Genomic DNA, 25122 nt, shown 5'->3' on the forward strand with positions numbered 1-25122 from the left:
TTCTCCAACCAGACAATGATTTCCCCATGATTTATTGAGTTAGCAGCAACTGAGGCTACACACCATTCATCCTGCGTTATTCACCGGTCACATTTAAAGAGAAAACCTTTTTATTTGAGAGGACTTAAGCCCTTCGTTTCTTCCAGTTCAGAAGAGCAGAGAAAGGTGCAAGTCAACTTATTAGGTATGTTTGAAAATAAGAGAAACTGGTGGAACATACTGCAGCTCGGTCCAAGAAGAACTGGTAAAACTCCAGGAAGACACGCCGAGTCTCTTTGGAGTTGGTTTGCTTGTACAAGTCTGTGTAAAGGTAACACAACTGTGGGAAACAGGAAGGGAAGAAATTAAGCGATACCATGAGAATTCTTCTAACAGCCCTAACGTCAAGTTTTCACAGAATCACAGAATCCCAGAATGTCAGGGGTTGAAGTGCCCTGGAAAGCTCACCCAGTGCAATCCCCCCATGGAGCAGGAACACCCAGATGAGGTTACACAGGAAGGTGTCCAGGCGGGTTGGAATGTCTGCACAGAAGGAGACTCCACAACCCCCTGGGCAGCCTGGGCCAGGCTCTGCCACCCTCACCCCAACAAGTTGCTTCTCCTCTTTCACTGGAACCTCCTGTGTTCCAGTTTGCACCCATTGCCCCTTGTCCTGTCACTGGTTGTCACCCACAAGAGCCTGGCTCCATCCTCCTGACACTCCCCCTTTCCATCTTGATCCCCAGGAATGAGTCCCCCCTCAGTCTCCTCTTGTCCAGCTCCAGAGCCCCAGCTCCCTCAGCCTTTCCTCACACGGGAGATGCTCCACTCCCTTCAGCATCTTGGTGGCTGCGCTGGACTCTCTCCAGCAGTTCCCTGTCCTGCTGGAACTGAGTGGCCACAGCTGGACACAAGATTCCAGGTGTGGTCTCCCCAGGGCAGAGCAGAGGGGCAGGAGAACCTCTCTGACCTACTGACCACCCCCTTCTAACCCACCCCAGGTCCCATTGGCTTCCTGGCCACAAGGGCCCAGTGCTGGCTCATGGTCACCCTGCTGTCCCCAGGACCCCCAGGTCCCTTTCCCCTACGCTGCTCGTTTGACCAACAATGCTACACAATGAGGAGATCCTGATACACACTACGAGTTTTGGGTCAAGGAAACAACGCCAGAGCATCTTACCAGTGCTGCAGGGTCAAACTGGGACACCACGTGGTGCAGGAGAACAGCCAGGTGAGCCGGGCGAGACTTCAGGAGCTCGATGTTCTGGAAGCAGCTGCACTGCCCGTTAATCTGTAGAGATACGTGGAAACTGAATTTTTCAAGCAAGGTACTGCGAGAAAAACCAAGCAGCTTTGTTTTGACAGCTCCTCATAAATACATCGAAAGGCACAGAGGGACATGGGTGTGAGGGGGCGGTGAACGGTCATTCCCACCTGCTCCTGTTCAGTGTCGAAGTCGTCGTCCTCTGCCCCGATGATCTGAGTCCCCACTCGGGACAGGGGGCTCCCAACACTGGACTGGGAGTCCTGGGGCGAATCGGGAGCGAGGGAAGAGAAGAAACACACAGCGCTGTTACTCTCCTGGCACAGCATTCCTCCTCCTTTACCAAGGTCAAGATGCCACTACCATTTTTATTGTCCTTCTCAGAACTCAGTGGAAACCCACGTGTCTTTACACAACCCCGTTCAAATTTGCATTTGCAAGATCCTCTTAAAAATGCTCCTCCCAAGCACAAAATCAGACGATTCGAAACCAACTGGGTTATGTACAGACATGAGCACACTGAGCACGTGGCATACAGCAAATGCCGTCTTTGTACAGAGTCATATTTCTCCATTTGTAAAGTCAAGCAGATGAGGTAAAAATACTTCAGAAATCACAATAATACATTCAGGTAGGTCTGCACTTCCTGCTGCCTTCCAATTTTACCTGCTCTTGAGGTCACCTCTGGTAATGCCCGTCTCATAATGACTCAATATCCTGACGACAAGACTGTTCCATTTACTGTTGGACTAAAGGATTAAAATACGTACAACTGCTCCACCTCTTTTAAGTCCAGCTGTTTTCCTGCTGACTACACATTCCTCGCCTCTCAATGGGCCTGCTCTTAAGCTCCACAAACATTTACTCAGCTGATTCATTTTCCCTGCACAATTTTAATTGCATTCTGCTTTCTAAAGCAAAGTTTATGCGTGATCCACCTAGAAAGCCAGTGAAAACCAGCAAGGTTTTAATGGGCCATTACAAGAGATGCTATTGTGACACTTTGTACTCACAGTATCTTGAACCTCAGGCTTTTCTGGGCTCTCATCCGGGTAAATCCGCTCCTTCAAACCACTGCGAGGACTCTGGGAAAGAAGAAGTTCAGTTCTGGTGAGAGCCAGCAAACCCACCAAAATGAGAACTGCATGGGAGGTGTTTCAGCCACAAGAGCCAAAACTTCTCCTTTCTCACAGACTGAACGCTTCAACAGCCAAACTAAAGCGCATGACCGACACGCACAGTTTCAAAACACACCCCAAAAAGCAACTGACTGCAGAAGCAAAGCTGTAAAATCTACTACAGCCCCTCTCCTGCATTTATTCTATACAAACGTGAGTGATATTTACTCAGATTTGGAGTTGGAACATTTCAAAATAGAGACATATGTATATTCACATTTTACAGGTGTATCTGACCCACCTCCTTTTCACTTCCAACTGCTGGTACAAATTTACCTCCCACATCCTTAAAGTCAAACAACAAACTTAAGCCAAAACCCAGCAGAGAGTCTCAATTCCCCTGCGCTAATCAGATGGTGACTTAATTAAGGCTGAGAAGCCTATTGCAATAATGCACAGCACTACTGAGACGCGACACATACCTACGATATACAGGATGACCCAAACACAAAGAACCTGCCCAAGAGAAACAAACACAGATGCAAAGCTGCTCCAGACTCACATCAGCGATGTCGCTGTTGGGCCGGGAGGGGCTGTCCCCACCGAAATCCAGTTTGCTCACACAATCCCCGCTCTCCGCCTCCGCTTCGCTGATCTGCAGCGACTCCGTCACCGACCTGGCCGACAAGACTCCGTCCTAAAAAGATAAAGTGAAACAGGATGGAGCACGTACAACGTTTCAAGAGACCCACTGCCCCTTGTCCTGTCACTGGTTGTCACCCAGAAGAGCCTGGCTCCATCCTCCTGACGCTCATCCTGAAATATCAGCTGTTTCAAACCCAGTTAGTTCACATTATTTATAAAGCTTTATCACATATCTAGAAAAGGCCACAGTGCACTCTTAAAAGGAGACAACAGGAAATCACGCTGAGTTTTCAGGACTGACAACGTTACAGGCAGAGGGAAAAGGGGAAAAATAACACCACCTACTTTTTGTTTTCAAAACTGTTTTAAGCTTCCAGTTATTCATTCTCCACAGTAAGAATGACTTCATAGGTTTAAGTTGGATTGACAGACTAATAAACACATGATAGTTTGCACTTATTTTTTAAAGCAGCTTTTCACAGATGATTTGCAAGTCCACTGTAAAGTCTACTTCACATACTGTATTTATTGCTTGCCAGCCTGTGCAAGAACAACGACACATCTCAACTCTAGAGGGTGCAATCTGCCCGTACAAGCACAGCAGAGCATTGCAGGGAACTCCTGCTGGCCCACAGCACCATCAGCCCCCAAGAACGTTCCTTTTCTGCTACCTGAGCACAGCCTGTGGCTTTGGACAACTGCTCCTGCAGCTGCGGAATGTGCTTCTTGGTTTCCTGTATCTCTTTGAGCAGCCGCGGGGTGGCTGATCGGTTATACTCTTCTTGCAGACACTGAAAAAGAATTTCACGAGCTTGCTTTCACTCCGTATCAAAGCTTAGAGCTACAACCTACCGCTAATCTTCACGCCATTTACACATTTTAAATAACACACAGCACATCTGCGCTCCTGCCAAGCAGATGCGGCAGAACGGCTATTTTCTCTCTCCTGTGCCGTATGAAAACAACCACATTTATTGAAATCTCTCAGTAAGAGTCCAAGATGCTTCCCTGCCCAAGGATTAGATCGGATGGAGGGATATGTACATTTTGATGGATTTATTCACATCTTTGAACATGCATCATGCTCCACCCCTCTCAAACTCATGCGGCTCCGGTACCTGCAGCCGCTCCTGCTCCTTCTGCAGCATCTTGCGCAGGATCTCCACCTTCTGGTTGTGGACAATATTATTCTCCTCCTAGAAAATACGAAGATATTAAGAGTTGGGTGTTTTGGTGGAGCTGGGAAGAAAAGGAAAATAGACATGCCCACTTTTCATCTGCTTGCTAAACACGAGCTCTGCAAAGTGCTACAAGCAGCACCGAAGTTCCTAAATCCCGTCCTGTGTATTCTTTGCTACTTTTGAACATAGCTATCAATATTTAACAAAAAAAAATAGAGCAAAAGTGTGTGTTTATTTGCTTTTCCTGCTCTTCTTCGCTACATCTGCACACTTCACAAGCCACTTTTTAATAGAAGTTACGGCATGACTGGCTTGGCCCAGACAATGTACCATCCACATCATGCACCTCAAAGACAACCTGTGAATAACCCCTCAACCATATCAGCTCAGATGGGACTGGATATTTTTACTTGAAAAATGTGATTAAATGGTCACAGGATAAATATTCTAATTTGTGATTTGTGCAAGAAAAGCAAAACAATTAAAGAAACAAACACACGATGTTAATTCCACTGCTAGACTCTTTGGAAGGAGAGCTTTAAGTCTTACCCCCATAAGCACCGGGCTCGTGATCCGTTCCGCGTTTCCCGCCGTGCCGGGTGAATGGGGAGATGCCATGATGGGAGACATGTGGCCAAACGCAGCCAGATCCACCTCGGAATCAGCCAACGGGATCTGGGGCGACCCCGGCGGGCGCCCCTGGACAGTGAGAGCTACATAGGAACCCGCTGCGGGAGAACAAGCCCCGTGTCAGACACACTCGCAGACCTGCAGCTCTGGTTTACAGATCTTCAGTCCAATCAGGTCGCATTGACAGTACACACAGTCACGCCACAAAATAAACTCTGCTGGGGTGGAAGGAACCGCTACCACCTTCTTCCTTGTACCAGAAAACCCCTGAAGAGCGCGCTTCCTTCAGAAACAGAAATACTTTGCAAATGTACAGCGATCTGCATTAATAGCTATGGAACTGAAGGTGGAATCGAAAGATGGGAAGACACGCAGCTGAGGTTTGATGGTTTTGAACAGCAAGCTGAGGAGAAACTGCAGAAGCACAGATCAACTGCAAAATCATAGAACAGAATCATAGAATCACAGAATCGCAGGTTGGAAGGGACCCCAAGGATCATCTGGTCCAACCTCTCTTGTCTGTGAGCGATTTCTGAGTCCTGAAGCAGAGATCTCTGCTTTTAACGGGACTCGTGGAATCTCTTCTGCCATTCCTCCAATGTTTCTTTCAAGCCATGTCATCATTTAGTTCTTTGGAAAGTCGTTTGTAGCTTAACCACTACATGACTTAAATACATGATATATGAAGAAATATCTCACCACTCAGCACTGCGCGAAGGTCTGCTCTGATCCTGGCCCAGCAATTGCATTTGATTCCTTCCCCTCTCTATCCCTTTCCCCTTTGTATTGGAAGAAGCAGCGAACAATCAATCTCTATTCACTGCCTGCTTTCTACTCACAATGTTATAGATGTCTCTCTATTCAGCCTTTAGTTGTCTCTTTTTCAAACAGAAAAACACTAATTTACTCAGTTGCTCTTTTTACAAAAGCTGTTCCACACAAATAAAACCAAAATAAATATACCCTCATTTCACTGTTTCCTGCATACCCTTTATCTCTCAGCACAGGGCACAGTTAGACCTTGTCCTTGTTACGTGACAGCAGTCATTGATCCTATAAAATTATGTATTTTGTGCTTTAAAGGAGCACAGTGACAATAACAGCGACCTGAATTTACTTACACTTGATCAGCTTGACCACCTCCAAATGGTTTGAGTGCGTTACGAGGGTTCCATTCACCTGTGGACACAGCACGTTAACACTGTTAGCTGCCGTTTCCACCCCAAGGTCCCCGCACAGCACACGACGAGCACGGACGATGAGGAACAGCGTTTTATCTCCTCCATACCCATTACTGTGTCTTTAAGACACTGATAGATAATTTATCCTTCTAACAGTTGATCTGTTGGATCAAAGGAAACGACACACACGTAACAAAGAAAACAAAGCAACCAACCAAAAAAAAGGCAAGCTGGGCAGAGAAAAAATAGGGTGGCTAATTGAATTAATCAATTAAAATGCCCGGTTGGAACCCCAGCTCTATCTGCATCAGCAGCTGCTGGAGCGCAAGCGTAATTGTGCAGCAATAGTTTAGATAGTTTAGTTACTGACCTGGTATCTTGGTTGGTGGGGACTAAAAGAGAACACTGATCTGGGGGCAGCGAGGGGGAAAGTAATCATCCAAGAACGCTAATTACAGGTAATTATTAATAACTCTCTGTCCCTTCTCTCTCCTTCCACTTCTGGTATTGATACTTGAAGCCTGTAGGACGCTAAACTTACCCATAAAGTCCTGAAATGAGAGTGATCTCCACAACAACGTAACACACAGCAGTGAGCTTGCACAGGTTATTGTGCTGGTAAATCGGACCACTCCTCCATCCCACAGGCGGATGCAAACATCCCACCAGCCACACCGACGACGTTATTGGATGGAAAGAGCTCGCTGAACGCAAAGGATCCATTTCTCTGATGATGTGAGTGCCCTTACCTTGATAATTCTGTCGCCTGTCTGTACTCCAGCCCGCATGGCTGCTCCATCTAGAGAAGCGAGAAGTCATTTAGTTCCGATTTCCAGAGAACCATTCAAAGCAGAAACGGTTTACACGCTTCTGTAAGCTCTGTAAGTTCCCGGCAAACCCGCCCGAGCTTCCTGTGTCTCTGTCAGACTAAAATCTCACAGTATCTCTCGTTCTGTTCTCATTTTGAGGTGGATACACCAAGCCACAACCCCGCTGCGTTTCACGGAGCCTTTTGCTTCCTCTCCGCTGCAAGAGGCCACTTTCCAAACACCAAAGAGGGCGATTTGGAGTTTTCTCCTCAATGTCATGTAAGTGCTTAACTGGTTCTCATTAAAACCCCATCGGCTGTGTGATTTAGCCCGTTCCGCTTACCTTCTTTGACGGACTGCACGAAGACCGGGTTGTCCCCACTGACCGTCAGCCCAAACCCGTTTTCATCCCGCTGGATAACGACGCAGCGTTGAACGAGACCTGCGCACCAAAGGAGGGGAGAGGGCAGAAGAAAGAGGAGAGAAATACAGAGACACAAGCGAGGCATCAGTCCAAAGCCTTATCCTCCTAGATAATCACAGAGAACTGAAAGAAACTGGTACAAAACAACAGAGCGGGAAATAAATGAGACACAGAAACAGGGCATCGCTCCAGAAGCGGATAGGAACGTCAAGACAGGTCAAGCTTATTGCTTCAGTTACACAAAACAGAGATACAGAGCAGCAGAGATGCAGACAGCTCCGGCACGTCACACACAACTGGAGGTGCAAGCAGCTTGTGGAGAAGAGCAGCTACAAACACGTGCCAACGAGCACCATTTCCCTTTGTATTAACAGCTCTTCAAAGCACAGCAGAGGGCTGTCGTGTTCCACCACAGCACCAAAACCACCAAACAACTTGTACAAGCTGCTCTACAAAAGAAGCCGCATGTCCCTGAGACAAATATCAGCGGGTTGGACTAAACCACGTTTATTGATCAGGAAAAGTTCTCCCGACTGTCAGCAATGATCCCATCTTGAGGCACCTGCTGTTCCAGATAAGGATGTTGCACAGAGCCAGGACAGTGAGGAAGGACAAGACCTGTGTCTTCAATGACTCCTCTCGCTCCCCTGCAGCAGCTCTAAGTGCAGATACCGCCTGCCCGGTCACCCTGTTCTCCTCCGTGTGAAAAATGGGGGTGGGAGCAGTGGAAAAGGTTGAATAACCCAGTAACTCCTATGAAGTAGAAGCAAACGATGCTCTGCGTAACGATCTGAAGCGAGCGGATGGAGTGGGCACAAGGGGAAAGCAGAAAAGAGGGAAAACCCCACTTTTCGCACCGTATTTATAAAATGAAGTGAAAGAACATGCCTCTCCCTTTCGCACCTCCCGTTTCTCTGCGTGACGGAGCTTCTCCAAGTCTCACTTCACAAGAATGAGGCCCCGGGGTGAGGTGTGGGAACAGAACATGCGCTATTCCACCTAAACTCGTCCCCAGCCCATCGCCGGACCTACAGGTTTTATGAGTAACACACTAACTCATCCCAACGGGCCTTGTTTGGAGGCGCCGTGTGGTTCTTTCCCCAAATTTCTTTCTTTTCCAGAACTAATAACACTTGGATCCTGGACTGGCCCTGGTGCAAAGCAGAGGAATCGCTGCAGGACACGGAACGTGAACCGAGCACAGCTCAGGTTCCAAGAACAACCAACTTAAACCGTTTCACACCACAAGTCTCCATCTCACCAAGACCAAGTTTTAATTTTCAAGGAAATTTTCAAGGAAACTAAAATTAGGACAATTCAAGCCTAAATTACCCCATAACAGGTATTTCCCTGTGTTTATTCCCTTCAGACAAGAAGCAGGGGCTTAATCCTTCTCCTAACTCAACATAAAAGCCTGGAATGAGGCCTAGCTAGGCCAGCTCACAGATATTGTGCTTGACCGAGACACACAGCAGCTTTATATTGATTTTAATGCAATTATGAAAGGTTTTCTGAAGATATCACCTACAGAGCCAGATCAGCTTTGATAGGTCTGAACAGGTAGACCAAGAGTCACCTTCAAGTGCTCCCTGTGAAGAGAATATAACAAAGAAGCTCCTCAAATCTGCCATTTGTTCACTTTTGTTCTTTAAGGAAAACACATTCAGTCTGAAATCTGCTCGTTGGTATCACCAAGATCTTCATCCCAAATGCCGCATTAACAGCATTCTCCGGATTCACCTGGTAACAGAAGTCACGTCAAGTCAGAGCAATGAGTGCGGTGTACAAAACTGTCGGTAATAATGGCGCTGAATACCATTCATAAAACAAGACAGTTCACATTAAGTATGTGAAAGATTATGTCTAAGTCTAATATTTGGGCCAGAAACGGATCATTTCTAAATATAAAGGAAGAGATTTTTGGAACGCAACCGAGTGGTGGGAAAAGGGAAGAGCAACTGATATCTCACCTACCACCCCAAAAATTAATATCAATTTTAAGTTTATTTAAGAGAAAAGAATTCTTCAAGAAACAGGTATTGTGGGAGGTTGTGGCATCGATTTGTAAATTATGGTGTATCTGAAACGACATGAAATCTCTCTCCCGATCAGCTGTATTTTGCGGAATACGCAGCTATGAGATGACTGATCGAAGGAAGAAAATACCCTACTCTAACTTTCACATCACTACAAATCAGCTTCTGTCTATCCCAACGGTTTCTCCCCCTGGTCACTCATACACTTCAACAAGTTCTGGCCTCTTGCTCCTTAATTAAGAATTTCAAGAGGTGAGAGCAAACACATCCACGAAGTCCACACCTCCTCCTCTTGTTGCCATTCAGGATGTTTCTATGATTCATTTCCAATGGCGAGCCGGTTAACGTCCAGTCACCAGCCAGACAAATATCAGTTGAGCATTTCTCCTTGTAGCTTTTTAAATAGTTTGGCCCCATCCAAAGCAAACAGCGAGTTCTCCACGCACAGCACAGAAGCTGGGAGAGCAGAGGGGACCAACACAGGCTGGGGCAAGGCCCAGCCCAGCAAAGGCCACTGGAAAGGAAGGACGAGTGGAAACTGCTCCCAGAGATACTGCAGGGGCCGGAGCATCTGCAGGAAGCGTCGGGCTTATGTTAGGAAGTCGTGTTTCTTTCTGCCCTACGTGAAAAACCAGGACACTGTGCGGGCTGAGAAGGATAAACACAGAGACATTCCATCGCACACACCACATGTTTCCTGTCGTTAACCCACGAGAGCCTGACGGCACCTCCCGTGTATTATGGTTAAGTAGCGTGAGGCAAAACGCAGGTTCAAGACGTGCGGATCCACTGAACCCGCCACCAACCGGCATCTCTTTGGCAAGGGAAGGGTCAAGGCTTCAAACACAAGCTCAGCAGAAGCATCAGCGCAAAACAGATGCTTTCCAAGCAGAGCGTTTCCCTTTCTGACAGGGGAGGAAGCCAAACAAGCCTCCCCAGGACAGTTTTCCAGCTGTGCTGAGGCAGCTCGAGGCAAAACCTGTTGATGGTTGTGGGGAACACGACTGTCACATTACACAGTGCAACCCCGAACTCTGGGAAAGGTGAGATCTCGTTCTCACAGCAGGAACAGATCACATTTCCCCGAACCGCATGAACTCAAGTGCTTTTGGTTTAGAAGGAACTTGTCAGGGTTGGTGTTGTTTGGGTTGTTCGGTTTGGCTTTTCCTTCCTTTTTCATGTTCCTTACAACCAGAGCGACGACAGCACCGTTCTGTACTACACAGGTGGTTTCAAAACTGTTAAGTTCCCAAACTATTCTGTGTTATTTACAGATACTTTTCTCCACTTCTGTGAAATACGAAAGCACGAAATACTCCACAAATAACGCAAGAAGACGAATCGCTGGCTCATCCACATCAACTTCCGCAGTAAAAGCAAGACGCACATTTTTCTACTTCTGGAGCCCTCGTACAACACCAACAATACTCCGTGGTGCAAGTTTTCCCGATAGATACCAGCAGAATGCAGGCGACAGCCTCCGCTTGCCAGCTACGGGTTAGTTTGCAGCCACTACGAGGACTACTGAAGCAATAAACCCATTTTCCCTGCTGCAGAGCCAACCATGCGGATCACGGGAAGGAGAAATGAAAGCCTGGGGTGCGCGGACAGAAACACGGAGTGACTGCAGGGGCTGCTGTAGCTTACCATACGTCTCGGATCTACCCTCCTCCGAACTAGACTTTGTCTTCTTGGAGGAGCTATCTGCACGAGAGCAGGAGAGAAGGAGAGAGAAAGAGAGAAAATATGGAGACCAAATGTGACAAAAAAACCACAAACTTCATGAAAAACACAGACTGATTTATTAGGTTAAATCGTGCAGAACACAAATAAGATGTGAACAAAACGTAGGCGGGACGCTTGGAGTAAGGGGTGAATAATACGAGCACGAAGACACAGGGAACACCACAAAGAATCTGTTACAGAATCTAAGACACAATAAAAGAAGTTCTGTGCAATGAATTCTGGATAAAAAGGCATCGAAACTCTGGTGGTGCTTATCTCCAGAGTGAGCAATCAACACACACACACCATTCTGAATTCAGCCCTTAAAAAGAAAAGGGTTCTATGAAGGTTACAGGACAGAGTTTGGCTCTCGGAAGCACGATAACAGTGCTCAAAATTGGCACAACTCGCACCAAATTAACACCAGAGGACTCCTCAGGTTTGCTTCTGGAGAAAACAAACCCCTTCTACACAACCAACATCTCCCCTGGCCTACTCCAACCTGCGATAACTTGGCGTTACCTGTTCGCAAGGACAAAGGAAAGACGGCAAGCGCTAATTCGGGTTTTCTCCCTCGCGGGTTTTAAAACCAACGTTAAAAGCTCATTTTAATTTGCTTTGTGCGCACTGGGAAGGAGTCGCACAGCTAGTGGCAGAAAGCATAACAACCAGGATGGATTATAGACACCAGCTTCAGATGTCTTGTGCACGAAACACATTCTACGAGTTCTAGCACCTTCCATTCGAGTCCCATCTCTCCATGAGCCCCGGGGAGGACGGGACTGAACAGCGGGAGGCACAGACCAAACCCACACACACCGAACCCCCGGGAAGGTTAAAAAACAGCCAGTCTATCCTATAAAAATAGACATCTAGAAATACATCATGTTAGCGAATACAAATTCACTTTACAACTGATAGAGATGGAGCAAAATCCACTAAGCACCCCCCCAAAAAAAAACCCAACAAGGAACACCAGCCTACAACACCTCAAATCTCACACTTCAACTAAAACAAACTACTCACAACTAATTCCACTATTTCCCTACTGGAATTTCCAACTGACTGTTCTGAAAGAGGAGGTGGTTACAATTACGCACCGGTACCACCAATCTGGGTTTATTTTAACAGCAGGTTTCAAAGGAGCCCGTGTCCATTTCAAAAAGCCTTTGCAAACGCAACTCTGGAAACCACATTCAAACCATTTTTATTCCAATCCCCGGTACTTTTTGAGCGGGAATGTGGGTTTACCTGTCGGATCGAAGTCGTGGGTGCTGCTGCAGCGTTCGACCTTCTGCTTCTTGTCGGCTGGAGACTCTCTGCTCAAAATGCTGCCGTGTCTGCCAAACCAAAGCAGAGCATCCTGATTATTTATTTTAACATCAAAACAAACGCAAGCTACATAAAACTGAAAAAACCAACCCGAAATGTTAACTCTACCCCTTCTGCCAGCAAACCTTCAATATCTGCACAAATGAAAGGTGTAGCATAGCAAAGGGATCTTTTATTTCCTTTTTCCTTTCCCTTTCTCCTCCTTTGGGAACGCTGGATGATAATTTGCAATAGAGAACAAGAGTCAAACTTCAGGAACTCACCTTGTAGGTTTTTTGAGAGGAAACCTGAAAAGAAGAAAGAACATCAGTTTAATCAACTTGTGATTCTCAATATTCTGTTTGATATCAACACTGATACTTACATAAAGTTATTTTATACTCCTACAATGCCTTTGAGAGAGCCAGTCCTTTTTAATCTTCCACTTCAGCCAATTATTAGACCATTTGCAGCTGACTGAACTAGACAAAGAATTATATCAATGTGCCTAAGGTTTCAAACAGAACCGAGAACAGGAGCAGAATCTGTACTCTCAAATCCAAAAGTAAAGCTGAAATTATATTAACTATTCCAAATATTATTACATAGAGTTAACACAGGTAACACAAACCCACAGTTAAAGGGAGGAGTGTCTGTGCATTGTTTTCAGCAAGGAAAAGATGTGGGACTTATAAAACTGGGAAACAGGCACCCACAACTCTGGGCTTATGCTGCTGCAGCAAAAGAAGCCACTTAGGAACAATACTAAATCAGTTCACTGTCAGACTATTTTCGTTGAATTCAAGCTATTTATTATGTATTCAAGGATGAAGTGCAAATGTTCAATTTTAGAGGTCTGGAGAGTTGTATAAAACCTTTCTACTTAAGAGGTTATTTAGAAACAGAACCCTAAAGCTTTTTGCATGTAAAATAGCACTGAAATCACCAGGAGCTTTTTCTGTGCTTGGGCACAGGCGGTGAGTGCAGAAGTTCTGAGTGGGATCCGAAGTCCCGCAGCTTCCCAGTCTGAGACCAGAACTGCACCAAGAGCTGCAGGAAAAGCCCTTTGGTGCAAACGGAGAGAACTCACAAGAATCCTCATAGAATCCCAGAACGTGAGGGGTTGGAAGGGCCCTGGAAAGCTCACCCAGTGCAATCCCCCCATGGAGCAGGAACACCCAGATGAGGTTACACAGGAAGGTGTCCAGGCGGGTTGGAATGTCTGCACAGAAGGAGACTCCACAACCCCCTGGGCAGCCTGGGCCAGGCTCTGCCACCCTCACCCCAACAAGTTGCTTCTCCTCTTTCACTGGAACCTCCTGTGTTCCAGTTTGCACCCATTGCCCCTTGTCCTGTCACTGGTTGTCACCAGAAGAGCCTGGCTCCATCCTCCTGACACTGCCCCTTTCCATCTTGATCCCCAGGAATGAGTCCCCCCTCAGTCTCCTCTTGTCCAGCTCCAGAGCCCCAGCTCCCTCAGCCTTTCCTCACACGGGAGATGCTCCACTCCCTCCAGCATCTTGGTGGCTGCGCTGGACTCTCTCCAGCAGTTCCCTGTCCTGCTGGAACTGAGGGGCCACAGCTGGACACAATATTCCAGGTGTGGTCTCCCCAGGGCAGAGCAGAGGGGCAGGAGAACCTCTCTGACCTACTGACCACCCCCTTCTAACCCACCCCAGGTACCATTGGCTTCCTGGCCACAAGGGCCCAGTGCTGGCTCAGCCCACAGCACCCAGTATTCCCAGCTGGTCTCCCATCCAAGTACTGACCGGGCCTGACCCTGCTTAGCTTCCGAGATCAGACAAGATCAGGTGTTCTCAGGGTGGTATGGCTGTACATATATATAATATATATATTATATGTTCCCCAAGTATATCCTGATAGTATCTGAACTAAACCCTTTATTCAAGGGCAGAGCAGAGGGGCAGGAGAACCTCTCTGACCTACTGACCACCCCCTTCTAATCCAGAGACGAGAAGTCCGCTGAGCTAAAGCCACAACTGTGATTTAATGGCCGTGCTGGTGAGGAGCTCTCGGTGCAGAAGTTCCTCCTCTTTCCCCAGGTTCCTACCTGAATAGCACCCAGCACTTCTTGACTTGCTGAAGACATTCTTCAGCTCAAGCACTACAACACTTGGATACTACAGCAGAGGACAAGTGGATAAATGGAGTATCACCAATAAGCTCCCAACCAGCAACTACTTGCATTTCAGTCCAACTTCACTTTGAAACAGTATTAAGTTTGAAAGTATACTGAAAAGCCCCTCACTGTGTTATAGTATACATATACATATGTTATATAACATACAAAATGTATTTCAGCTCCTATTGCAAACAGGACGCACAGCAGGGTGCGGTGAACAGCTGGAGACTTAATTCCAAATCTACCTTTCAAGTTTAGGCTGCAAGCTAAAACCCCGTAGACATTTTGTCTGATAACCAATGAACATCAGCACATTTTCAAACGAGTTGCTCCACCTGCCCAGATACCAAGAACAATTAAAAGCCAAGTCACATTCTGTTTTTAAAATACCGGGTCGAATAATTTAAATGCGTCAAATTACTAGAAGTATGTCTTGTTAGTCATGCCACATTAGGAAAACCTAATTACTGTAAAGCCAAGTGAGAAAAACACACCTGCAACTATTAACACTGGGGATTAAAACTCACAGAATCCCAGAATCCCAGAATGTCAGGGGTTGAAGGGCCCTGGAAAGCTCATGCAGTGCAATCCCCCCATGGAGCAGGAACACCCAGATGAGGTTACACAGGAAGGTGTCCAGGCGGGTTGGAATGTCTGCACAGAAGGAGACTCCACAACCCCCCTGGGCAGCCTGGGCCAGGCTCTGCCACCCTCACCCCAACAAGTTGCTTCTCCTCTTTCACTGGAACCTCCTGTGTTCCAGTTTGTTTGGGGGAGGAGAACAAGGGAGTGACCCCCAAGCTGCCTCAAAATGGCGGCACCAGAATCACCTCAGGGCTCAAAATGGCAGCCCAAGGGGAACCAGTTTTGGGGTTTTTTTGCTTCAATGCAAGACTCTACACTTGCCCTTGTTATACTTCAGAGCAGAGGGGCAGGAGAACCTCTCTGACCTACTGACCACCCCCTTCTAACCCACCCCAGGTACCATTGGCTTCCTGGCCACAAGGGCCCAGTGCTGGCTCATGGTCACCCTGCTGTCCCCAGGACCCCCAGCTCCCTTTCCCTACACTGCTCTCATTCTTCTCCAGTTTAGCTCGCACATGCATGTACCACTCAGTACTGAACTACCTTGAAACCAACGCAGAAAAAGGGAGTTTTAAGACCTAATGTGTCAAAACACACCAGAGCAAGGAAGGGTTCGCAGCTTCCAATAGTACAAAGCATTCCATTGCAGCCCAGGAGGCTGAAAATATATCCAACCAGAAATAGCACAGTGTTCACATTACCATGCTGGGGTTTCTTTTCCTCCCATACTAAAATATTACTAGAATCCAAGTATCTGCTATCTCAAAAACTGATCAAAGACACAAATATTTAGATTCAGACAAGGGCCCCAACCTTGGAAATATTTATTCATGTGCCTAACTTTAGTTCCCTTGACTTCAGCAGCAAAACTCACACGCCTGAAATTAAGTTTGTGTTTGCGCGACGCGAGTCTAAATTACTACAACTTGTGCCGAGATGAGTAAGAAATATTGTGAAACCCATACAAAAGGCAACAGCCAAAAACTGCTTGCTTGACAAAACTGATCTTTAATTAGGAGATGAACAGTTGCATTAGAAGCTGCTTCATTGCTTTATTAGTTTCATTTAAATAAGATGTTGCTCGTTACAGGCAAACTCGTATGGAATTCTAAATTCTGTAAACACCCGATCACCCCAAACCTGGGGAAGAAATTATACAGGTTCACTTGTGGCATCTTTTCCACACGTTAGAAAGAGGAGAGGAAAACCACGTCACCTCGAATTCTGATCTACACAATCCATTAGGTTTAAGTAAGCATAGCAAACATGGATGTCTTAATGCAGATATGCAATTTCATCTTGAAAAACACGGGAAGAAACAAAAGCAAAATAACGTCTGTTTATTTTCCCAATTTGCAGATGTCGATGTGCACTGGAGCAGCTTTTTGCTGGGCTTGAAGGAACAAAAAGCAGCACCAGCGTGACCTTAATATAGAGCTAAAGGCAGTTTTCTGCCACAACAAAAAGGGGTAGAAACGTTCTGTACAGGAAAAGAACTGGCGAGATAGCAAATGACAGGCGGATAAACACAGATCCGGCGAGAGTTAGTGCCCTGGTTTTGTTAAAAAGACCAGCTTCTCTTTTAGTGCATTCTCCTTTCAGCTCAGTTCTAAGTAACCGCACTTTGCTGGAGTTGGCCGCGTGGACAGACGTAGCGCTGGAACACAAGGTCGCTGGTAAGAACGCACATCTCTGGCCAACTAACTGCTCCATCCCATCCACGTCATATGAAACTGGGAGATCACGAGGGTCTCGCTCTGTTCGACCACAGCCGGCATCTCAAGAGGACCCTGCATCCCTGAATCCAGTTCCAGTTTGCTGCGCATCCAGCCCAGGTCTTCCGGGTGCCCGCCCTGCAGCTGCCAGGAAATTGAGGATTTGTTTGGTATATTTTGTATTATTTTCTCTATTTTATTCGTAAAGCGTGTTTAACTTTTTTCCAACTTTGTCTTTTTTCCCCCTATGGCTTTTCCTTAGTGGGGAGAGGAGGAGCAGGGGGTTGACAGGGAGCATCTGCCACCGTTTATTGTCACCCTGCAATTAAACGGTGACAGTTCGTGACCAAAAAAAACACAGAAAGGAGCCTCCGTGTCACTGGGCTGCCCACAAACAGCTGTGGCCACAGCAGACATTCCGTGGACAACACTGATTCAGCACAGAGTCTATTTCCCTTACTTAAAGAACACTTTTACGCCGTGTCATCTTTTCCCCGTATCAAAGGACTCAGGAAACCACGGGTTTCTTCCTCAAAAAACCCCACTGAATTGAAGAGAAGCTGCCAAATTCATGTACGCTGTGATTAAGTTATAAAAGGCAAACCCATCGTTAACCAATTGACATGATCGATGCTTTCTGACCACCTGCAAAATGAGGGGGCATTGTCCAAGTTTTAGATCCTTCCGCAGGACAAGAGGGGGAGAGAAGATCGAGTGCACATTGTTCAGAAGCACAGTGCTGAGCTTATATTTAATAATTAATAGGTGTATTGTAAGAAACTAAACAATTATAACCACCATCACCAATGATTTCTTAGTATAGATGTCAAAACTCTCAAAAATTGTAACGCGTGTGTAATAATGACGTGAATACAAGCAACGCGAGAGCATCCAGAGCGCTTATGGAGGATGATCCCCAGTGTTCCCCAGCGCCGATAATATCAAGAATGCCCACATTCCCAGCAACTTCAATCTTGGATTTGCCCTAAAACCTCGCACGTACATTTGCAAAAATCAGAGCTGGATAATTGGGATCAGAAAATGGGGTTCCGTTGTCCGTTTGCTGTGATTCCGTGGTGTTTAACTAGAAAGCTTTTCCAGACGCGCTGTGGGAGTCGGTGCTGCCTCCAGTTCTGGGTTGCAATTACTGGCAAGCAAAGCAAACGTTTCATTTCCCCGTAATTAGCCGGGTTGGGGAGGCGGGTTCATTTTGAGCAGCCACTCCCCGTCTGTGCGAGTTTGATCCTTTTCTAGAGGAGCAGCCTATGCGTGACTTATGGTTTGAAAAGAAATGAGAACTGGGGGAGAGAATGGGAACACACATAGAAAAGAATGGGTATGGCCAAACTGGGTATATTTGTATTTCAGCCGCTGTTCTTTGCTTCAGGGAAGCTCGAGCTCTGTGTGCCTGGGATATTTGTATATAGCTGACTTAAAGAAATAATGAGACAACTAGGTCATCACTTTGGAAATGACAAGGCTTGACCTTTCCCCTGTACCTGCTCAGTTGTGTTGAGCGGGTTGTGCAATAAGAGCTGCAGAACAGGAACAAATTGTGGAGGTTTCTACTTTTGCTGAAATGTTGGTTATGAGAACGTTTTCCCAACGTTGTCATAGAAAAAACACTTGGCCTTTTTCTATTAATTGATCTTTTCCCAGTTCCAAGCTGTTTTTCCTTCCCGGAGCTGGAAGGTGATGAGTTTAGTACCGTGTATCCCATCACATTGGGAAACTTGCAGGAAATCACCTGAGATTGGGCAACCTCTGTCGTCCATCGGTTTCTGAACAGGGGTCATCCTGCTCCGACCTGCGTCCTGTGGGCAACACAGAACCTGGATTTTCAGGCTGAATCAGGCAGCGTTCGGGCAACACGAGCAACTTGAGTGATTTGCGCTCTCTCCCCGGTTGTAATTGGTTTCTCTGCTCCTGCCCTGTTGTAGGGCTGTTCAACAATAGGCGTCCTTGTCTCAAGAGGCTGGAAGTCTGGTGGTTCTGAGCCCTGGAAGCCGGTCAGGATGGCCGAGCTGCTGGAAATCTGCGTCCCCCGCTCTTTGTGGAGCTCTCGGGGACCCGCAGTGCTGGCCGGAGCCGCACAAAGGCCACATTGAGCGGCGCCGGGGAATCCTCCTTCCCCTCCCGTCAATGCGGCTCTTTCTGCACCAAAACCCTGACATCAGCTCTTGGAAAAGTCCGAGTTGCTCGTGTCATGGAAAACAGCCGGGGCTGAATGATGGGACTGTGGGCGAAACTGCTCTGGAGACGCTTTTCTTCGACCCTTTCCAAACGTGACCGTTCGTCGAGAGGTAGAAACCCTTCCCATTTAAAAGTTTGACGGGGAAAAGAGCCCGTTTGCACCTTGCTTTTCAATCTGTCATCAGCACTGTGCTGAAACAAAGAAATAAACCTCACAGCAGAGTCAATTCTACTGTTAAACATCATTATTTTATCAGCACCGGGGATCATCCTCCATGAGCGCTCCGGATGCTCTTGCGTTGCTTATATTCACATCATTATTACACATGCATTACAGTTTTTGAACATACAAGCAAAAACCTATTCAAAGTACGCTGCTGGGAGGTTTTAAACTTTATTTTGATTTGAATTTTTGCAAACGCACGTGCGAGGTTCAGAGCCGCGTTCGACGCCTGTTGCTGAATGGCTCCGCAATGGGGCAGGAGCAGGGGAACACACCAAACCTGGGCAGCGCGAGACAACACAAATAATGCACGTTGCTCGTGTTGTAATTGTGTTTTGATGGTTTATCGGACGTGGTTCAAGCTCCTTTTAGAGCTGCTCACATCTGCAAAGGAGCATTTCCCAGGGTTCATTTGGGGGGACAAACTAGCTGGACCACCAGCAAATTCCATGGAATTGCAGCAAAATCTCCATGTCCTTGTAACCTGTTTTATAAAGACTTCTCTTTGTGTTCTGGTCATATTTTTGGCACAAAGTTCCCATTTCTGGTTGGCGAAGGGAGCACATAACACCGCAATCTATGGCTTTTCACTAATTAATGTAGTTCAAGCGATAGACACCAGTAACAAAGCACTCACGTTAGGGCATATTTACTATTTTCAAGAACCAACGCGGCTGAGTTGTTCTGATTCCCAGCACAGTGACTGAATATCGCTGTAGATTTACCGTGACACACGTGCCACTGCAATTTGAACACGTGAGCACAGGACACGGCTCAGCAACACCCTCACCCATGGATCTCTGTGTTCCAGAGGTACCACCAGCTTGTCTGACCTACCGCACAACATGAAACTTAATGAAATTACCCCTATGACTAAAACACTTTGCCCCAAGAAAGGCGCCTTGTCTTCATTTCCAGTTCCTTCAGCTCTCCTGTTGGTTTGTTTTAAAGGTTAATGCACATTTACTGGTCTAGAAATGTAAGCCAAGACTTGCTCATCAGGAATTTAGCAGTTCAAAGCCGAGCAGACAATCAATTAAAGACGCATTTTCAGCCTTTCCCATCCAGTCATTTGCTCCAATTACACCCATTCCGCATGGGACGTGCAGACAACATCCACCCTCACCACCTTTGCAAAGCTTCTATACATTCGCCAGCTGCAATAAACTAATTTAGAGCTGATACACTGCAAACCACCCAAAGGCAAAGGAGGAAAATTGGATGCATAGAGTATTTTACAGAGAGGACCAAGAAATCGTCACCGTGTTGTTGCTTAACGTGTTATCAGCTCCAGGTCCCGCTGGAGCTGATTCCACCTCGAAAGACCGAGGGCGGCAGAAATGTAAAGTATTTAAGGCTAAATTAAAGCTATGGAACTAATAGGAAGGTTTTGCTGTACTTACTCCAACACCAAGAGGTATCCACGGAAAAACTCTCCACCGGACTTGTCAGAATTTACAAACAATACCTGATGTGAGCTGGACTATGGAGAGATCAGCAACGCTGGAGTTAACGAGGTCTTAGTTATTTCTATGGCCTAAGGAAAAGAGACCTGTGTGATGTGTAAACTGACTGTTTCTGCCCTGAAATGCAGGTGTCTCCTATAGAACACAAACGATGCGCAATGCAAACATTCACACGGGTACTCATGCCCTTCCCATGTCATCTGAATTACGGGATAAATCCAGCTCGAAAGAGCGGAGCAGAACGCGGGATCAGCATCTCACAGCAACATCCAGCCCTGCTTGTGCTGCTGCAAAACGGGCGAGAAGAAACCGGCACGTGTATAACGGCTCACGGTGCTGAGAACAGAACGCGAGTTAAATACGCTATTAATGGGCCTCTGGATGGGTTTGTATTGGTGTTTTCCTCTGCGTCTCTTAAAATCAATAAAAATACAAGAAAAGGAAAAGCGTTTCCAGCACAGCTTGCAATAACTTAGAGGTTTTCCCTCTCTATTTTGGGGATTTACCTCTTCACGCAAAACGAGCATCTGTCCAAAGACAAATAACCACTTTATAGCATGTCCGCTCAGGCTTTTTAGAGATATATTTGTATATATATACGCAAAAAATAAATCCCCAGCACTGATTAGCATCTCCCAGCCCTTCTACACCAAATACATTAGCAGAAATTATCACAAATGGAGAGAAGCCTTTTGGTGCTCGCTGCGTTAACTCTGTTCTGCGCTGACAACTCTCCTGATGCAATTTGCTTTGGTTTTATAGCCCCTTATAATTAAATAAAATAAAATAATTAAAACATCAGCGGAAAATAACCCCACAAACACCTAAACACCGTTTCTTGGACACCAATAGCGAATTAGACGTCACCTTGCATAAGGTATCGGCTTAGCAAAAAATCACATTCAGGCTGCAAAATGACGTGCTGGGATGTAATTCGGCGTTGGGGAATGTAGAGAAGGTTGTGCTGTCGGCATCTCCATCTAAAGCAGCTTCCCCGGCTGTCCAAACCTTTGTTCTGAGCTGAGACATGGGATTTCTTGATTTAATTGGCCATTTTCACCATGAAAACACAAGAGGAACTAAGGTTTGCTGCTAAAAGCCAAACCTCGCCATTACAGGTAAAGAAAAACCCTTTCTCCCTCCTCCTCTTTTCTCATCTCTCAGTATATTCTGATATGGAGGAATAAGAACAAAGCCTTTCAGAATTACCTGTTTCACAACGGCGGGTCCCTGATAATTGCAGGGGTGTTCGCTGACACCGAGTCCCCTCCGAGCAGCACAAACTGGGGCTTTTCTGGGCTTTTTATGCTTATCCGATATCCTTGAGGAGCATCCGCTCAATTCCCGACCACTCGAGGGGAGGGAAGAAACTCCACCTCTCCCCTCCCACCACCAGCTCTATACGTTTGTTATATGTCTCTCTCTATATATACGTGCAAGTCGTTAAATCAAATCGCCGCTCCAATCAACTGCATCGCAAACAAAGACTCGGCGTAGAGCAGGGAGGTTTTATTTCAAGCCACGTCATGTATTTGGTTTGCGGGGGCTCCGTGACCTGGGGAAGCGGGATGGGAGGGCGAAGGGGCTGTTTTCTTCTTCTGCCCCAATAACCTCATTAACTCGGTGAGCAGCACAGAAATTTCTTCACGCTACGCTGTCTGTTTGCGTTTGATTAATGTAAATCTCCCCGGCCGCGCCCCAGGCTCCGCGTTAACCAGCACCGCGATCGCTGCTTTACTCGTCACCATAAAACCATCTAATCCCACCGAAATCATTGTTGCCGATTCGACTGGAATTACCACCCCTAATTAAATCCCCCATCTTGCCCAAATCGCGGGGCTTATTAAAATAGATGAAACTAGTTACTTTCTTTTGCATTTCCTCGGTTCTCATGGCCACGTTTTTAGGCTGCGCTCACCACAACCCCGCTCCAACGCCGCTTCCAAATATAATCTCTCCAAGCCACAGCTGCATCAAGGCTACAATTACCCAGCAGACCGGACGCCAAAGAAACCAACCCCATCCATCCACCCCCCAGTCCTGAGCATGCAACCATTGCATGTATTTTCCATGCATTATCATGGTTTAAGCAGTAGCGAGCTGCGTTTCATCGGTTCGCATCCGGCTCTTCGTCTCCTCGGATTGTCGCAAATCAGAAAATGTCAACTCGCAACAACAAAATGGTGAGTGGGGAAAAGGGATGAAAGCCCAGTTTGTAGGTTCTGGCACTCACCGGCTTTCCGAGTGTGACCCGAAGCACGATACAAAATGAGCAACATGGTTTTTGGAGCGAACGCGGAATCACAAAGAGTTGCGGAACAGTCGCAGCGAATCCCAGAGCGGAGCTTCACATCCACCTTATTCGCGCTCGGCTGAGAATCACGTGCACAAAACAGCCGCTGCTGAGCCATCAAGAGGCTGTCAGAACTATTTTTAAACCCGGCTTGCATTTTAAAATCAAGTCTGCACGCCTCGGTTTACCCTCCAACAATACCACCCCACTGCAGGAAACACCGCAAGTTGAAGATGCCTCAGTTGCTTTACGATCGTACATACAACACTGTGGAGTGTTATTTTTATATCCTCTTGCTTTTTGAAATCTGCCTATGAAATATTTAACTTGAAACCATTCGGGGCACTGAACAGAGGGAGGAATGCGACAGAAAATGCTTCCAGGCTGCGTTGTCTTTACCTCGGAAGGGACGTTTCCAATCCCCTTGAACATAAAAACTCCCTTGCTGGCATCAAGAAACGCGTTTGTACCAAGAAACAATCTGAACACCGAATTCTGAAGGAATGTTGCTTCCCGAACCGCCTTTTGAAGCCTCTTATGTCCAGGCTCAAAATATCACAGAGGTGACACGGCATCGGGACTTGAGATAAATACATGAATAACTCATTTTTACCAGGATTATTATTCACTATGATCATTGCAGAACTAAACAGACTTTGCTGTTGGCTGCGGTTCTTTGCTTATCCACATAATAAACAGAAGTTTGGAGTATTAATTTGTATTTATATTTATCTACAGCTTTCGGGAAAAAGCGCCACAATGCATTCCTTTTGAGTCCACAGCAATGCAGCTGCCAGGAAACAGGGGAACAACGAGAAAGGCTCAGGAATGGAAGCTTAGATCTTGTTTCCTACTCTGATCTCCCACATTTCCTTCCCTTGGTGTTCGCTCATAAGAAGAAAACCATTGGCAGGAAATAAATCAATCAATGACCAGGGGGAGAAAGAGTCTGAGGTAACAGCTTGGGAGAAGAAATCAGAGGTAGCTAAGATAGGACTGTAAATGTAATAGCACTGTTTTAAATCTACAGGCATTTCTACACAGAAACAGAGGGTAAGCAAAGAAAACAGGTAAAAGAGATGTCACCTTGTACATCATCAAAATACCTCTCCTAAGAACGCAGCAAAGATGGTAAAAGAAGTAGATAACTCCTCCTCGTTTAGCCAGATTGCTTTGTCCTTCTAGAAATAATAAACACAATAAAACATAAGACAATTAAGTCAAATGAGCGCTTCTATTCTAAAATATCACTCCTGTTCATTTCAGGTTCCGCTCACCATAATTTTCCAATCTCTTTGTTCCATCGTATCTCAATTTTGGTCCCTCCTGCCTCCCTCTATTGATTAAGGAACTTCTCGCCCATATACAAACCACACACCCCACAAGCAACGGGAGCAGAGCTCTTCTTGTTCACTACCAGCATCAGCAGCTCTCAGCTGCTTGGGCTGGGCTATGGTAAATATTTATGCAGAATTCACAGACCTTTACCCCAATAAGGAGCCAGGCATGGAAAAAGAAGAGCTTCCCAGCGCTCGGTAGAGCGGAAGCAAAGCGGTCCCCGGGGATCGGAGTCCACACCCCCGTGAAAAAGCATTTTCCACAACAAAATGCACTGAGGATTCTGCTGGCACCACAGCTGGAGGGGCCAAACCTCGCTCAGAGTTTCTGGGGAGCTGCAAGAGGCATGGATAAAGAAATCTATCCTTGAAAAAAGGGGTTAGTTCAGATACTGTCAGGATATACATAAATAAAAATAATATATATATATACACATAGCCATACCACCCTGAGAACGCCCGATCTTGGAAGCTAAGCAGGGTTGGCCCCGGTCAGTACTTGGATGGGAGACCACCTGGGAACACTGGTGCTGTAATCAATGAAACCCTAACATTATAACACATTGCATCAATACACTATCAATAGCATATTCATATAATATAGTATATAAATATACTATCTACATATACTACATATATCTATTATATCACAGAATCCCAGAGTGTCAGGGGTTGGAGGGCCCTGGAAAGCTCATGCAGTGCAATCCCCCCATGGAGCAGGAACACCCAGATGAGGTTACACAGGAAGGTGTCCAGGCGGGTTGGAATGTCTGCACAGAAGGAGACTCCACAACCCCCTGGGCAGCCTGGGCCAGGCTCTGCCACCCTCACCCCAACAAGTTGCTTCTCCTCTTTCACTGGAAC

At 46.4% G+C, this 25122-nt stretch overlaps 1 protein-coding gene, 1 long non-coding RNA gene and 1 pseudogene across 5 annotated transcripts in view; 1 reads left to right on the forward strand and 2 right to left on the reverse strand.

The window, feature by feature from the left end:
- The window catches only part of ARHGEF12 (Rho guanine nucleotide exchange factor 12), a 70590-nt gene that overhangs the window by 30038 nt on the left and 15430 nt on the right, over positions 1-25122 (reverse strand). The window contains exons 2-15 of one of the 4 annotated variants that reach the window (XM_065040565.1): positions 12588-12611; positions 12244-12332; positions 10915-10971; positions 7151-7249; positions 6748-6797; positions 5939-5996; positions 4737-4915; positions 4125-4202; positions 3678-3797; positions 2924-3058; positions 2257-2328; positions 1414-1506; positions 1160-1270; positions 221-319 (exon numbers count right to left, since the gene is read on the reverse strand). In XM_065040565.1, the coding sequence (XP_064896637.1) occupies positions 221-319; positions 1160-1270; positions 1414-1506; positions 2257-2328; positions 2924-3058; positions 3678-3797; positions 4125-4202; positions 4737-4915; positions 5939-5996; positions 6748-6797; positions 7151-7249; positions 10915-10971; positions 12244-12332; positions 12588-12611 (1264 nt within the window). Of the gene's footprint in view, positions 1-220; positions 320-1159; positions 1271-1413; positions 1507-2256; positions 2329-2923; positions 3059-3677; positions 3798-4124; positions 4203-4736; positions 4916-5938; positions 5997-6747; positions 6798-7150; positions 7250-10914; positions 10972-12243; positions 12333-12587; positions 12612-21837; positions 22037-22861; positions 23561-25122 lie in introns of those variants that run through there. The other 3 variants (XM_065040567.1, XM_065040568.1, XM_065040566.1) reach the window with 3 other exon arrangements.
- On the reverse strand, positions 14024-14142 carry LOC135576312 (5S ribosomal RNA; annotated as a pseudogene).
- LOC110363783 (uncharacterized) lies at positions 21596-23633 on the forward strand. The gene is made up of 2 exons (XR_002422111.2): positions 21596-21746; positions 22536-23633. It is a non-coding gene; the product is annotated as an uncharacterized LOC110363783 (long non-coding RNA).

The sequence above is a fragment of the Columba livia genome, chromosome 24 (genome assembly GCF_036013475.1).
Source record: "Columba livia isolate bColLiv1 breed racing homer chromosome 24, bColLiv1.pat.W.v2, whole genome shotgun sequence".
In the NCBI taxonomy this organism is placed as follows: domain Eukaryota; kingdom Metazoa; phylum Chordata; class Aves; order Columbiformes; family Columbidae; genus Columba; species Columba livia.